The sequence below is a fragment of the Mesoplodon mirus genome, assembly GCF_964341445.2.
Source record: "Mesoplodon mirus genome assembly, chromosome: 8".
Classification (NCBI taxonomy): domain Eukaryota; kingdom Metazoa; phylum Chordata; class Mammalia; order Artiodactyla; family Ziphiidae; genus Mesoplodon; species Mesoplodon mirus.
The window spans coordinates 85,602,063-85,618,069 of NC_138984.1; the positions used below are offsets into that span (position 1 = coordinate 85,602,063).

The window sequence follows — 16,007 nt, forward strand, 5'->3', positions numbered from 1 at the left end:
TTTACAGACATATCCTGTCTTATAACCTTTTTTTTAGCCAATAATTTCCACTTTTCTATGACAGTAAATGCTTTTCTTCAAACACTCAGTATTCACATTTTCCCAATTGAGCCCAGAATGTCCTTTACAGCTAATTTCTCCAAATCAGCCCCCAACTCAAGACCTTTCATTTCATCTCCTGGTTATGTCCTTCATATCTCTTTTAACCCAGTACAGACCCTTTCTTATTATTCTGACTTGATGAAAAGAACTGGCCAGCTGCTCTAAAGAACAGCCCATTTCTTTTATTTTTGCCTGGTTGTTTCCTTATGAAGTCATTTTACTTGTTCTTCTCTCCTTTGTATTCCTGTAAACTGGAAGATCTAAATAAAGGTGTGAGAGGAGCAAGGTAAACATTTTGGTCTGGCATACTTCGTGGGTGATAATAGTTACTTCACGTTGCTTCACATCAGAATACACATGTTCTTCTGATATCTGGTTGATCCACCGTTAGTGATGGCCAAATTGAGCCCTGGGCAATAACTGGTGATTTTGGAGGGAAGGGACAAAAGGAGCAACCGAGTAGGAAAAGTGTGAATACAACTTGGCTACCTAAAGGAAGTGGAATGGGGAACCCAGCAGCAGGCGGTGCAACGCCAAGGTCATCCAACTGTGTTTCCCACTCTGGCATCGCTCAGGTTGTGATAGACTGATATTGTTCTCACAATTAGGGAAGACAAAAAACAAAAACAAAAAGAGAACTTTGGTGGGCCCTCCATAACTCTTTAGGACATTTTCCTTTATAAAACTGAGCTAAGTTGAGCGGACACGGTACTCCGCCCACGGAGAGCCACTACCACGATCCTCTGTGCAACCTGGGGACAATACCTAGAGGTTCAGAAACCCAGAGATTAGGGAGCTCGCTGTGTTTGCATCCGCCCCTATTCTTTTCAGCAGGAGCCTCTTCCCGGCCTCTGGCCACCAGGGGGAGCTACAGTCAAGCGACCGTTCTTTCGGGAGAGCGGGAACGCGTCTAGATGAATCTTGTCAAGCCCAGGGACCCGTAGTAAGGTGTAGAGACTGGATGAACCGTATTTCTGCTCTCTCGCGAGCACGAATAGGCCTCTCCCCGCCCTCCACTCCAGCCCTGCCTCCCAGGCTCAGACCCCTCCCGGTGGCTCGCGGCAGGTGGCGCTGTCTGCGGCGTCGCAGCGGCCCTGGCTGCCGCGGCGACGATCTCCCAGCGGGCAGTGCGGCCCGGCTCTCCTGAGGCTGCGAGTGCCACGTCCCAAGTGCTACGCGGAGGAGCGGAGAGGGCGGTGCGCGGGGAGGCGGGGAGCAGCGCGGAGCCCGGCCTGGCCACAGTGATCGCCCGCCGCCATGGGCTCCTCGCAGAGCGTCGAGATCCCAGGCGGGGGCACGGAAGGCTACCACGTCCTGCGGGTAAGGGCTTCGACGGCGGCCCGGGGGCGGCGGGCTGGAGGCGGGGCCCGGCCGCGGGGAGGCGGAGGCCCCGACGGGATTCTTCCCGGGGCAGCCAGGCCCGACACCGCGAAAGAGAGGCGACCGCGGGCGCTGTTGGCCGAGGCCGGCTCAGGAGGCCGCTCACATCTCGCCTCCCCGGAGCGCCCCGGGCCCGGGTCCGCCGCTCCGGGAGGACTGGCAGGGACCAGAGGAGGCAGCCGGCGACTTGGCCAGGAGCGGCCCAGGCGAGAGGGCAACCTTGACTCCTTTCCTCTTCACGGCCTTCTCTGCCCCCACCCCTTCATTCTTAGCTCCCAAAGTTAGGGAAGGCTCGGGTACAGTCTGCAAAAGAGCTGATGGTGAAGGTAGCATTTGAGTTTTCCGAGAAAAGGAAGCCTGGAACCCGCAGACTAGAGGCGGTGGATGCGACGGCAGGTGTTGATTCTCCTCCTCGCTGTCCGGGTGTCCGAAAAGGCCAATTAAGCAAACAAAACGAAATGGCCTAGAAGTAGGTTTGACGGACTTAAATCTACTTGATTTTGACTGTGGTTTTTTCTCTCCTGTGTCGCTCCTGACCTTCCGAACCCTCCTCTTCCACATTTCCTGGCGGTGGGAACTTCTGTTCTCTTTTTTCTAAGGCTGCTCAGGGTGTGGTGGAGATTAAGGTTTAGATTCACAGTGTAAAAGAGGTAATGGAGAGGAACATTTTAAAAAAAAAAAAATCCAGGTAAATAAAGGAAAGCAACTTCGGTCACCAGAATGCAGAGAAACAGTATTTCGAAAAGCGTTAGCTAAGCCCCAGTTATGAACAGCCTGGGTTGTACGGAGCGTGTGGTCCTTTCCTCAAGGAACTGGGAGTCTTTAAAAGAGGCAGTGTTGGTTGTGTGCTGTGACACCTGCGTTGAGTGATAACATGATGGACTGTCAACAAAGTGACCCCAATCTGTAGCACCATTTCAGGACATAATATAGTGTAAATAGATAGCTCCTCACAGGCAAAAGCATTTTCACTGAAGGTGGGAAAGTGCACTTCCTGGTGCTAGTCATCTTCTTCCTTAGGTCCCATGTTTTAGGTGAGACAGCATTCTTAAACTAAATTACCAGACATCTGCTTGATAGGGCCGTTATCAATCACCCTTCTGATCTTCAGGATTATCACGTCTAGTTATCTCTCCATTCTGCTAAAAATCCCTCTTGAAGCCATACGCTTGGTGGGAAAGGATGATTTTCCCAGAAAATAAAGGGAATCTATAAATAAACCATTATACCTTCCTGTTCTCTTCAGCTAAACCAACCCCCAAGTGCCACACTGATAGGGGAAATGGAAGGAGAATTGTCAGATCCCAGATGTGAAGTGAAAGTTAGTGGCAGTACTTTCTCTATTCTCTGGTTGGATTCTGAGTTCTCTGCTTTGCGGTATGTTATCCAGTATTACTAGCTGATTCTCACAGTTGCTGATTGTGGCCATGAATCCTTGGGGATTCGTGATATTTTTATAATAACGCGCTAGGTAAAGCACAGTATTAATGAGTGTTAAAAGTCTGTAAGAAAGGTGTACACATCAAAAGGATTCCAGTTCAGTGACTTCTGTTGACTTTTGTTAATGACTACGTTCGTCGTTAAACAAGTTGAAGTGTATTTCTTTACATAGGTGCACCTCCGAAAATCAGCACTCATAAATATTCAGTAGTGCAGATGCTGTTATTCTATAAATATGATTTTTAGAAGCACTAGGGACAACCTTAGTTTCCAGTCTGCATCTGGAGCATAAATGTTGCAAAAGATGAAATAATTCTTTTTTCATTTGAATTTTATTAGAGGGAGCTTTAAAATAGTAATGATCATCTAGTTTAGGAGAATTTTTAAAAATGTTTCTGAGTTCCTAACCCACTCTGCCCTGATTCTGTAATTGGTTTCTTTATCTTTGTTTTTAGAGGGGAAAAGTACTCTGTTAAATCTCAACATATAAAAATTCTTTTCATTTGTTATTGCCTAAATTATGGTTGTATATTTCATCTCTGGATTACTGAGCTTGTAAACCAGAGTAAATATGGCAGGATAATCATGGAATAAAATCACCCGTGTTTAACAAGTTCTAGAATGATTTAATTAGAAGTTAGTTTTCTTTAACAATTCCCTGGCCATTTCCTTGCTAGTGATAAAAACTTGTATGATTGTGTTTTGAAATACCAATTTATAGTGACACCCATATTCACTGCTATTTTATTACTGTTATTTTTAAATTGTATTCTTACAATTCAGAGATTGACCTTTATGTTTTCTCTGTTATTTTTTCATATCCATTGTTACATTCTGCTTTTAAAAATATTTAGAGGACAACCTTGAAATGTTTCCAGATTTTCTGCTATGAACAACATACTTACCTTTTTTTTTTTTTTTTTTTTTTTTTTTGCGATACGTGGGCCTCTCACTGCTGTGGCCTCTCCCGTTGCGGAGCACAGGCTCCGGACGCACAGGCCCAGCGGCCACGGCCCACGGGCCCAGCCGCTCCGCGGCATGTGGGACCCTCCCGGACCGGGGCACGAACCCGTGTCCCCCGCATCGGCAGGCGGACTCTCAACCACTGCGCCACCAGGGAAGCCCAACAGTGATTTTTTTTTTTTGCGGTACGCGGGCCTCTCACTGTTGTGGCCTCTCCCGTTGCGGAGCACAGGCTCCGGATGCGCAGGCTCAGTGGCCACGGCTCACGGGCCCAGCCGCTCCGCGGCATGCGGGATCCTCTCGGACCGGGGCACGAACCCGCTTCCCCCGCATCGGCAGGCGGATTCCCAACCACCGAGCCACCAGGGAAGCCCTATCTATTATGTATTAATGCACATTTTCATTTTGTGATCATATTGTATACCCAACTCCCCATACTCACCCTAGAAGTAACCAACATAGTTTATGTATCATAGTTTATGTATCCTTTCAAAAATGTTTTATGCGTGTAAAAGAATCCACCAGCACCCCCAACCTTTCACTGTTTCTTTTTGTTTCCTTTTGTAACTGTTAGAATAACATGCTACATATGGTTAAACACCCTGGTCGTCTTTTTTGGCAGTGTCTTGTCTATCTTTCCATAGCAGCGCACAGAGATTTGCCTCTTGTCTTCACCTAGCTCCATAGTAAGGCTGTTTATACCATAGTTTGGTTAAGCACCACCTCCTGGTGTTAGACATTTAGTTTTTCTAGTCTTTTGCTGTTACAAATACATATCTACAACCTTAAATCCTACCTTTCGTTTTCACTTAAAATGTATTTTCCCATATTATTGAATTGTAATGTCTTTATATAAACATTGGTCTTCATTTTAGTAAATTACTACATTGTTTTCTGATTATCGGCTCGTGTTCATTAGAGAGCATTTGGATAAGTTCAGAAAGTATAACAAAAAACCTAAATTACCTGTAATCCTACCATCTAAAGGTAAATACTGTTGAAGTATTTTTCCTCGTCTTTTTTTCCCCTGTGCCTACCATTGCCCTTTAGCCATGTTTCACAAAGATTCTGAGTAATATGATATAATCAAGTACAGTATGGCCAAAAGTTATCATAGGATTTTGGCTTTACAACCTAAATATCCAACAAATGAGGAATTGTTAAATAAATCAAGGCCTAACTACAGATTGGAATTCTGTGCATTCAGTGAAAATTATGTTTCAAAACACTGTGGTCACAGGTATGCCTCCGTGTGTGTGCATGTACACTTGAGTGCCTAGGGAAATAAAATGGAAAGATAATAAGCCAGGATATTAAAAGGATTATTGATGGATGGTGACATTTTTATTCCTTTTAAATTTTAATATATTACCCCAAATTTTCACAGTGACTATGAAATATTTGTATATTTACAAAAAATATAGTTATAAAAATTATTTTTTGAAAGCGGACTCCTAGTGAAAGATTTTAAAATTTGTTCAGAAGCTTTCTTTTGAAAATAACATTATAGGGAATTCCCTGGCCGTCCAGTGGTTGGGATTCCTTGCTTCCTCTGCAGGGGGCAGAGGTTGGATCCCTGGCTGGGGAACTAGGGTTCCACAAGCCGCAGGGCATGGCCAAAAAAAAAAAAAAAAAGAAAAAGAAAAAGAACGTTGAATTTCTGATTCCCTTATGCATTGGGTCCGGTTCCGCATTCACCATGCATACCACTTTTATTCCCATTCTCTAATCCTAACATAAGGCAGGAGAAATGTTAGCCAGGACTTCTCAGTTTTGTTAGAAGTTACTACAGTTGCAGTATGTTGAATACAGAATTCTTGTCTAGGTTTTCTATTAATTATCAAGTACACCCAACAAGACCATTTTCAAAATTACGTTTTTGGAGTTGCCTCATGGATGCCCATTATAAGATGTTTCTAAATTAAAATATTCAAATTAATTACACTCTACACTTAATATTCTTTGAAACAGAGGGTATCTGAGGACATTCTGGAACCAGCGTTCACACCAGTATGGGGATATGGAAAATGTCATGTTCACTGTTCCTTAGAATTTCCTCTGAGAGAAATTTTGAGATGATGGATGTTTTGAAGGAAAGGCCATTGAGATGAATTGTGTCTCCAGTGTAATAACAGGCCTTTATCTTCTGAGCCATTTGCTGCAGACTGGGCAGCATTAGGTACTCTCCTTAGAGGAGAAAGTGAGAGTAAGTGGAATTATTTCTATAGAAAACAGAATACCTAGACCGTATCTACTGTTATATAGATGTGCTCTTTTTCTTTTTTTTTAAGAGTTGCCTATACTTTTTAAAAAAATTAATTGATTGGGCTTCCCTGGTGGCGCCGTGGTTGAGAGTCCGCCTGCCGATGCAGGGGACGCGGGTTCGTGCCCTGGTCCGGGAAGATCCCACATGCCGCGGAGCCGCTAGGCCCGTGAGCCATGGCCGCTGAGCCTGCGCATCCGGAGCCTGTGCTCCGCAACGGGAGAGGCCACAACAGTGAGAGGCCCGCGTACCGCAAAAAAAAAAAAAAAAAAAAAAATTAATTGATTAATTAGTTAATTTTATTTTTGGCTGTGTTTGGGTCTTCGCTGCTGCGCACAGGCTTTCTCTAGTTGCGGTGAGTGGGGACTACTCTTCGTTGCGGTGCGCGGGCTTCTCATTGCGGTGCTTCTCTTGTTGTGGAGCACAGGCTCTAAGCGTGCAGGCTTCAGTAGTTGTGGCACGTGGGCTCAGTAGTTGTGGCTCGTGGGCTCTAGAGCACAGGCTCAGTAGTTGTGGCGCACGGGCTTAGTTGCTCTGCGGCATGTGGGATCTTCCCAGACCAGGACTCGAACCCATGTCCCCTGCATTGGCAGGTGGATTCTTAACCACTGCGCCACCAGGGAAGTCCCTAGATGTGCTATTTTTTAATGGAACCTAAGTAATCTACATGAAATCCTGCAAGATTTCAACTTGGTACTTGTTCTGAGAAAGTGAAATCCCATTATTTGATAGTCATAATTTTTTTTAAATTCTAACCCAGTGTTTCTCTAACTTTTTAAACTCATGCCCCCATTTGAAAAACATAAAAATCTCACTATTATCCCTTCTCTTCTCACTCATTCTGAAACAGTGGGTATAAAAAGAAAACAGTTGGGTTATTTGATGTTTTCCAAACATAAAGTTATAATTGAAAAAGCTTTATAAACAACATTTGAAGATTCTAACATGCTCCCAAAATTGATCTCTTCTAATAAAAGGCTGTGAAATTGTTTAATACACATTCTTTGATATTGCTTTCAAAGGTAGGAATCAGAATACTTCATTTTATTATGAATGAATGTTTTATTAATGCCATGAAATACAATGTTTGTGAACCTTAGGACACGTTTAGGAATTGTCAGTATAATTAGACATAAACTTTTCCTGATATTAATAAGCCTCGAACAAATTAATAGTGTCATGTTGTTTGTATACCCTTATATATTTTTGTGATGAAGTGTGCTTTAATGTATGGATCTTCAGGATCCTCATTTGGGGAGACCTGCTCTTGGTGGGTAATTATGGTTTCTGTCTCTGGTCAGTAAGTAGTAGAGTGCACAGAACTGGCTTCAGTGCCTTTCTGGGTCAGATACTGACAGGGCTTTTTAATAATTCCCCTGAAATTTTCAGAAGAATTGAACTTAGAGTAACCACTAATATCAGTACATTCATTTTGGTGGATTTAATATTCTACCAAAAGGATTATATTGATTGATTTACTAATAAAAAAGCAGTTAACAATCTAAACTAGAAAATATCCATAAAGATTTGATATGTGCTTTAGAATCTGACTGTAGATTGCCTTGGGAGTTGTGATTCTCAAGTAAGATGACTTTTTTCCAAACAACATATGCAAAAACAAAGTAGTTACTTTGAGAGACTGTATAGGTCCTCTTGGCATCGCATATCAATTTACTACAGCATGAAGAGAATAATGCTGGGGTTTTTGGGGTTTTGCTTGTGTGTTTGTTTTTTTAAGCATCAGTGAGAGATCATGTAAGCACATTATCAGCAGTAAGGAACCTTGTCATCTTGTGGACATGGATACATTGAGAGACTATCATAGTAGACCACTGGAGACCACCCTTGTGAATCACTAGATTCTAGTGTCACTCCATCACTTCATTGTCTTCCCTTGGGCAAACCTTTGAACTTCTTTGAGCTTCATTCTTTTTATCTGAAAAGTGGGGATAAGAGTAGTGCCTCCTCCACCTTTTTTTTTTTTTTTTTTTTACTAAAAACCACATTAGATAGTATACATGAAAATATTTTGAAAAAAAAATTGAGCGCATTAAATTTCTTTATTAAAAAATGCTGTCTACTTCATTGGTTATTCTGAGGGTTAAATGGAATATTCCATGTAAAGCACTTAACATAGCATCTGGAATATGATAAAAACTCAATAAATGTTAGCTGTTACCTTTATTATTAGCATTTATGTTATTGTGTCACCTATTGAGAACAACTATTATAGTCAATACTGCTTAAAATATACTTGTTGTAAACATTTTAATTAGTATTTCCATTTAATTAGTCATTCAGCAGCTACTTTTTGTCCATGTACCTAACCCTGTACGTCGCTGCTGTTTAAGTTTTGGATCAAATCTGACCCATTAATTTTATAAATGTCCCTGTTAATTTTTAAAGATCCTCATTTTTGAGGAAATCTTACATCTGTATTTTAAAAGGTAGGTGAGTGCCAGTGTCCTTTTCATTGCTTTGCAACAGTGTTACTAAACACCTGAACTAAAATGACCTACAGTCTGTATAATTAAAAATGATCTTGTTGGGTTTGATCTACACTGTAAAATCTATAGATAGCTTAACAACAGACTTCTTTCATGGTGAGTCATTCAATCTTAGAGACTATCTAGTCAGCCTCCTCACTTTACAGCTAAGGAAAAGGAGCACAGAAAGATTATTGCCTGAGATCACACAGCAAGTTTTCTTTCCCTAAGAAACAAATACCTGAGTTGGTATTTGAAGAGTATAAAATGAGATGGCATGTTGTCAGAGTTTTAGTTTCTTTTGGAGCAGACCAGTTCCTTTCAGCATCGTTTTTCTAACATGCAGATCTTTTCTAGGAAGCTATGATGTAGTGATGGGTTTTTATTTCATTTAATTAGCTTTAGAATTTTATTTCAAATGTCTTCGTATGTCACAAGTTACATCATTGGGTCAGAATCAGGAGAACATGCTCTTCGAGTTATTTTGATAAAACATGTGAAGAGAATGTTTTAACAGGTGAGCCTTGAACTCCTGCAGTCTAGCTTGGGGCTGTTACAAATAGCGCTGCTGTGAATGTTACATTGTATATGCCTTTAGAGAACATATGTATTCCCATTCCTACTGGGTATACTAAATAGTGGAATATTTGGCAAAGGTGTGTGTATTTTAGTATAGATATTGCCAAGTAGCTTACTAACGTACATTCCCACTAGCAGCAATTAAGGTTTCTGATTGTTCCATATCCTCATAACACTTAGTATTTTCCGTCTTTTTCATCTTGGCCATTCTGATATGTGTGTAGTGCTATCCCATTGTGGTTTTAATTTACATTTCCTGATGACTATTGAAGTCGACCACATTTTCATATTTATTGACTACTTCAGCATCCTCTTTTGTTTAGTGTCTGCTAAAATCTTTTCTCCATTTCTTTAAGTTGTCTGTCTTCTTTTTTAAACAGCTTTATTGAAATATAGTTTACATACCATTAAATTCAGTCTTTTAAAGTTTACAGTTCAGTGGTTGTTTAGTATATTCACCGAGTTGTGCAGCCATCATCAGTATCTAATTCCAGGACCTTTTTGTCACCCTAGAAACAAACTCCCTACCCATTAGCACCTGCTCCCTTTTCCTCCTACTCCCAGCCCCTGGTCACCACTAATCTACTTTCTATGGATTTGCCTATTCTGGACATTTCATATAAATGGAATCATACAATATGTGGTCTTTGTGACTGGCTTCTTTCACTTAGCGTAATGTTTTCAAGGTTCACTCATGTTGTAGCATATATCAATACTTAATTCCTTTTTATTGCCAAATAATATTCCATTCTATAAGTGTACCACATTTTGTTTATCCGTTCGTCAGTTGAAGGACATTTGGGTTGTTTCCACTTTTCAGCAGCTATGAAATTTGTGTATAAGTTTTTACATGGACATGTTTTCATTTCTTCTGGTTATATACCTAGGAGTGGAATTGCTAGGTCATACAATAACTCTTTGTTTGACATTTTGAGGATCTGCAAAACTGTTTTCCACAGAGGCTGCACCATTTTACATTCCCACCATCAAAGTATGAGGGTTCCAGTTTCTCCACATCCTTGCCAATCCTTGTTGTCTTTTTTACTTTAGCAGGTTTTGTGAATGTGAAGTGGTATCTCATTGTGGTTTCACTCTCCTTCTTAATGATTTGCAGTAATTCTAAATTTGTTCTGAATACAGTTCCTTTGTTGGATATTATGTTGTATCATTTCACTCTCTTAATTGTGTCTTTTGATGAGCAGAAGTTCATAGTTTTAGTAAAGTTTATCAGTTTTTTAAAAATTTATGGTTAGCTTTTTGTGTTCAGTTTAAGAAGTCTTGGGACTTCCTGGCGGTCCGGTGGTTAAGACTCTTCCAGTGCAGGGGGCACGGATTTGATCCCTGGTCAGGGAACTAAGATCCCGCATGCCATGCAGCCTGGCCAAAAAAAAGAAAAGTGTTCATACTTGATGATCTCAAAGATATTCTATGTTTTTCTCTAAAAGCTTTATTGTTTTACATTTGACCTTTAGATCTGACATCCATATAGAATTGATTTTTGAGAGACAACATTTTTAAAAATGATTTATCTCCTCTTCCTACCTGGCTAGCGTTCTATGTCTTTTTCTCTTTTTTTGTTTAAGAGGTGAGATATAATTAATACATGGTTAGAAAAATAATGTAGTGTCCAAGAATTAATTGGTTATAAAGATTTGCCACCTTTATAAAGGTGGTGATTGTGGAGTTAGGAAGAGGAGCTTAAGATTTGTAGGACTCCTATCATATGTCAGAGACTTCGCTAGGCATTTCATGAGCTTAAATTCATTCAATCTCTACAATATTCTCGTAAAGTAGATGGCATTTTCTCTTCCTTGCAGATGAGAAAATTGAGGCCCAGGAAGATAAACTTTCCCAAGCTCAAAAAGCTAATAAGTAGGCAAACCATGACTCAAAATCAAGTCAGTTTGGGTCTAAAATTCTATTATCTTTTCACTGTACATTTTTTCAAAATCATGTAAAATCTTAATTATTAAACTTTCAAATTTAATCTAGTCATCTTAAATTGCTGTGATATATGGCCCAATAAAAAAATTAAATAGCCCATGGAGCCGGGTATATATGTTTTCTCTTTTCTTTTTTTAAATTAGGATGGTTTGAAGGAAGCAGATGAATCAACAATCATGAGATCTCATAGGGGACAAAGTATTGAAGTGGTAATCTGATGCTTGAGAGATTAGGTGCCTAAGAGATTCTTGTCAGTGGGTAATACTGCCAGAGGAACTTACCTTTGTGGATGTTTAACTTGTGGTGTAGTAGAATTTATTTTCCATGCTATGAAATGTCGGAAATTTTCTTTAAATGAATTAAGGTCAAAGAAAGCATTTTCTAGGGCTCCCTCTGCTGGCTTCCTAGAAGTAATTAAGATACCTAGATGCCAGAATTGTGCTGTACTAATGATGTAAATAAATTTAGGAAAGAAATTAATTTCAGGGTCCATTAGAAACAGAGATATCGATGTTTCTAGCAAATGAAAATAGAAAATAGAGAAAGGATTATTTACATTTATTCATTTATTTTAGAATCCAAATTTAGCTATTAAATCTTTTTAGAGTTATGGGGAAGAACAATTCTAATGGTATTGGAAACTTTCCATTTCAAACAAATAGTGGTAAAACTTGATCCTTGGAGGGTGGCATGATAAGAATCAGTGTGTGGGATCACCTTTCTTGGTTGGTGATGATATTACAAAAGTATTGCCTTTAGCCCTTTTTAACTAAAAGGTAAAGTGTTGGCAGTCTCAGTGGAGAAGTCTGAAATTGATCAATGGACTAGTTGGTTTCTAGATAAAATGGTCATTTGGAAACATTTCCAGTCAGAGAATTAGGTGATTAGATGTGGACCCGGTTAAATGAGAAATTCCCTTCTGAGGGGGCTTCTAGGGTCTGTGCTAATTATCCTCTTTTCACACCTCAGGCATTTCGAACCTAATTGATAGGAACCTAATAGACAGGCATCTTACACCTAGAGTATTATGACTTTTTTTGCCAGCTAGCTGTGACTTGACGTCTCTTTTCTTCTCATAATAGCTCCAGGCAGCCACCATTTTCCTTTCAGAGTTGCCATTTGAGGAGAAATCTATCTGCCATTTTGGAATATAAAATAGCCCCCATTTAAGAAAACTGAGTATAAAGAAAATAAACAGTATGTACTGATTATTTTTATTAGAGAGCCAACACCTTTAAATAATAAGTCCCTTTGATATTTAACTCATTTAATTTACAAAACGATTTAACCCCACATTTGCAGGAAATTTTACATAAAACAAGGTCAAACAGTTTTAGCAAGTTAAACATTGAGCCATCTTTATAATGGACACCTAACTATTCCTTACTGTGACAAATGAAGAAAATCTAGTTTTACTTCTTCAGAGGCAATGATAGTATAATTTGGCTTTAAATGAATAAAAGGTAACATTAATCCAAATAGTAATGAATGTATCGTTAATCCAAGATCAAGTCTCATTAATCCAAGAAGTCTGGTATAAGAGGGACATATTCTGGGAACAATTTGGGTTCCATTTTGAAAGCATTAAAATGATTTGTTACTGTGTGAATAGCTACAGATTGATGATGTATGGATGGATGTGGATATATTATTTGCATTAGCCTCAGAATTGACTATTAAAACTGTTTAGACTATTATATAAGTTCAGCCTACAAATATCAATGCAAACTCTTTTCATAGGATAGTTTTGACAGTATTTAGTAACATCAAGCAGAATAAAAATTCCTTAAAACATTATGAAAATATTTTAGAGAAAATGCAAAATGTTCTGTATTAACTTTTTGCTCTTTTGTCATATTACTACCATTACTAGCTACTAATATTTATATTACTGCAAATTTAGGAAATTCAATAGTTTATTTTAATCCATTTCAAATTGAGGATGCTAAACATTTTAGTTGCTGAGAAACTAGGTAATCTTAATCTTCCATGTAAAATCTTCTATAAGTCTAGCTCCAATCTTTCCTTCCAGCCTTCTTACTGGACTAATAGTTATATACTTTTGAGTTTCACCTCTACCACTACCCAGCTGTAAGACCATAGGCAAGTCATAAGATGGTTTCTTCACCTGTAAAATAATAAAAAGAATTGCACAAAATCCATGGTTTTAACACTTTATTTGGGTTGAGGAGAAACCCTTTGAGAATCTGATGAAAGCCATGGATCTTTACACCCTGAAAACTGCTGATTCATACAAAATGTTGCATATAATTTATTTCTATCCCATACCACCCTGTTGTCTCTAGGTATATGATATTATGATCCTCATTTTTCAGACTCCCCCTGGGTTTTTACTCATATTATGTCTTCAACTTTCAAATGTTTTTTCTCATCCCCTTATCCATCTGCACCTTTGAAAGTTCTACCCCCTTTTAAAGCACAATTCAAATGTCATTTTTTTTTCTGTGAAACTTCTTCAGTCAGATTTAATCTTCCCCTTAGAACTTTGTACCTCCATTATAACCATTAACATCTTTGGTCTTGTATTACAGCTATTAGAGGTCTGTGTCCTCCATCTCCCCTTCTTCTTGCATGTTCCTCAACAGGTTATAAGTGTCTTGATAACAGCGGCTATGTTCCTACATTAGTTTTGTAATTGAATAGTGTCTTGCTAGTAGTAGTCATGTAATAAGTAGAATAAATTAATTTGAATTTGCCGCTCAGTTGTAATGATTAACTGTCTGTTATGCCATGTACTAAATGCTGGGAGGATTGTCCCCCACCCCCCAAAAAGCAGAAAGTGGTGTGAAATAGAACCATAGAGGAAAAACCTCATGTATGAGATGAATTTAAAGAATGAGTAGAATTTAGGGAGCTGCAGGGGCATTATCTGGGAGATAAAGAGAAATAAGAGAACTAGTGGGTACCTGTATCAATGAAATTAATCTATTTTTACCGAAAAGTGATGGGTATTAAAATTTAGCTTTTGATTCATAATTAAGCTTTGCATTTTTCATTTTTGGCATTTTTGTTTTTACAGGTACAAGAAAATTCCCCAGGACACAGAGCTGGACTGGAGCCATTCTTTGACTTTATTGTTTCTATTAATGGTTCGAGATTAGTAAGTTCAGCTTTTTGTAGTTACGCCTATGGTATTTTGTAATCTTTTGAAAATGGAATTTTTCAGATTATCTGGGATGGATGTTTATTCATTGGTTACAAACATTATTTAGAGTATGATACCAATAAAATAACCCTGTGTTAGTAAACATGAGAATGTCAAATATAGAATACTATACCTCACACTCCAGTGATTATCTTAGGAGAAGAAAATCACTGGAGACTTTTACTTTATATGTTAAATATTTAATTTTTTTAAGCAGAAAGACGTGGTTTTGTTGCTTTTTCAAAGGTGTCAGACTTTTATAGGTTATTGACAAATGGATTAGTAAAGACTCATTCTCAAGTAACTTGTCAGTTTTCTTGTTGCTCAGTTCCCTGATATATCAATAGAAATAATGTTACAAAACTGTACAGAGATGTGTTCCAGAAATGCACAATTAAAACCACTTTTATGGGCTTCCCTGGTGGCGCAGTGGTTGAGAGTCCGCCTGCCGATGCAGGGGACACGGGTTCGTGCCCCGGTCTGGGAAGATCCCACATGCCGCGGAGCGGCTGGGCCCGTGAGCCATGGCCGCTGAGCCTGCGTGTCCAGAGCCTGTGCTCCGCAACGGGAGAGACCACAACAGTGAGAGGCCCGTGTACCGCAAAAAAAAACCCAACAAACCCCCCCCACACTTTTTATAAGTTGCTTTCAGTTTACATGTAGTAAAGTCCAATAGGAAGGAAACTATAATTTCAGTAAAGGAAATTCTTGTGACAATGGCTGCTTTGTTGGTTTATTTTTTCACAACAGTCTTAAGTTTTTGTTCATTACTACCAACATCACCTATGTAATGGCCTTTATTCATTTGTGTAATGAAATATTTAACATACTGTTTCCGTTTTCTTTTCCTGCCAGTTTGTAATAAAGTGTATTTGTAGGAGTAGAGTCCAAAATTAAACTTCAACTCTAGCAAATGTTTTAGGTTTTTAAAATCAAAGTCATACCAACTCTGTCATACCAACTCTGTTAGTAATATGTCTTCTTGTGGAGTATTTTGGTTTTTTATCATTGAAGCCCTGGATCATTTCAAATAACGTTGGCTTGCAAATTCTGTAATTCCATAGTCAGCTATGGAGTTGTTGCTAATGTTACTTGAATACAAGTACATGTGCCTGACGCACAGTGGGGCCAGACAGTACCGAAATGTCAGAGTCTAGAGCAGAGAAAGGTTTATTGCAGGGCCAAGCAAGGAGAATGGGTGGCTCATGTTCAGAAAAACCCGAACTCCCCGAAGGGTTTCAACAAAGCATTTTTAAAGGCAAGGGGAGGGGAGGGGTGTCCCAGGGTATGTGATCAGCTCATGCACAATTCTCTGGTTAATGGTGATCAATCCTTAGGCGCCAGTAGGTCTGGAGGCTACCTGCTCATGATCTTCAGGTAGTTAATTTCTTCCTTTTGATGGTGGTTTTTAGTATTTGAAAAACTCAAGAAATATGCATGAGATACTATTACCTGGGTACTTCAGAGAGGTACTACAGCAGAGGATAGGGGGAAAGGCCTGTCCCAGGAAGGCCCCATAGGGTCCTGCTCTGTTACACTAACATAGGTTCTTAATTTCTTGACATTCTTTTACTTTGAGGAGTATTTGAATGTTAATGAAACCTCCACCTATTGAATGTTTTATTTATGTTAATAATATTATCCCAATAGGGCCATGGGATGCTTAAGGTAAGATAACTAACAT

The 16,007-nt window shown here is 39.4% G+C and overlaps 1 protein-coding gene across 1 annotated transcript in view; it reads left to right on the forward strand.

Moving 5' to 3' along the window:
- Positions 1 to 1,229: 1,229 nt before the first annotated feature.
- The window catches only part of GORASP2 (golgi reassembly stacking protein 2), a 29,891-nt gene continuing 15,113 nt past the window's right edge, over positions 1,230 to 16,007 (forward strand). Inside the window, exons 1-2 of the mRNA XM_082631100.1 lie at positions 1,230 to 1,422; positions 14,198 to 14,278. Of these exons, the coding sequence (XP_082487226.1) occupies positions 1,360 to 1,422; positions 14,198 to 14,278 (144 nt within the window). The 5' untranslated portion in view covers positions 1,230 to 1,359. The remainder of the gene's footprint in view (positions 1,423 to 14,197; positions 14,279 to 16,007) is intronic.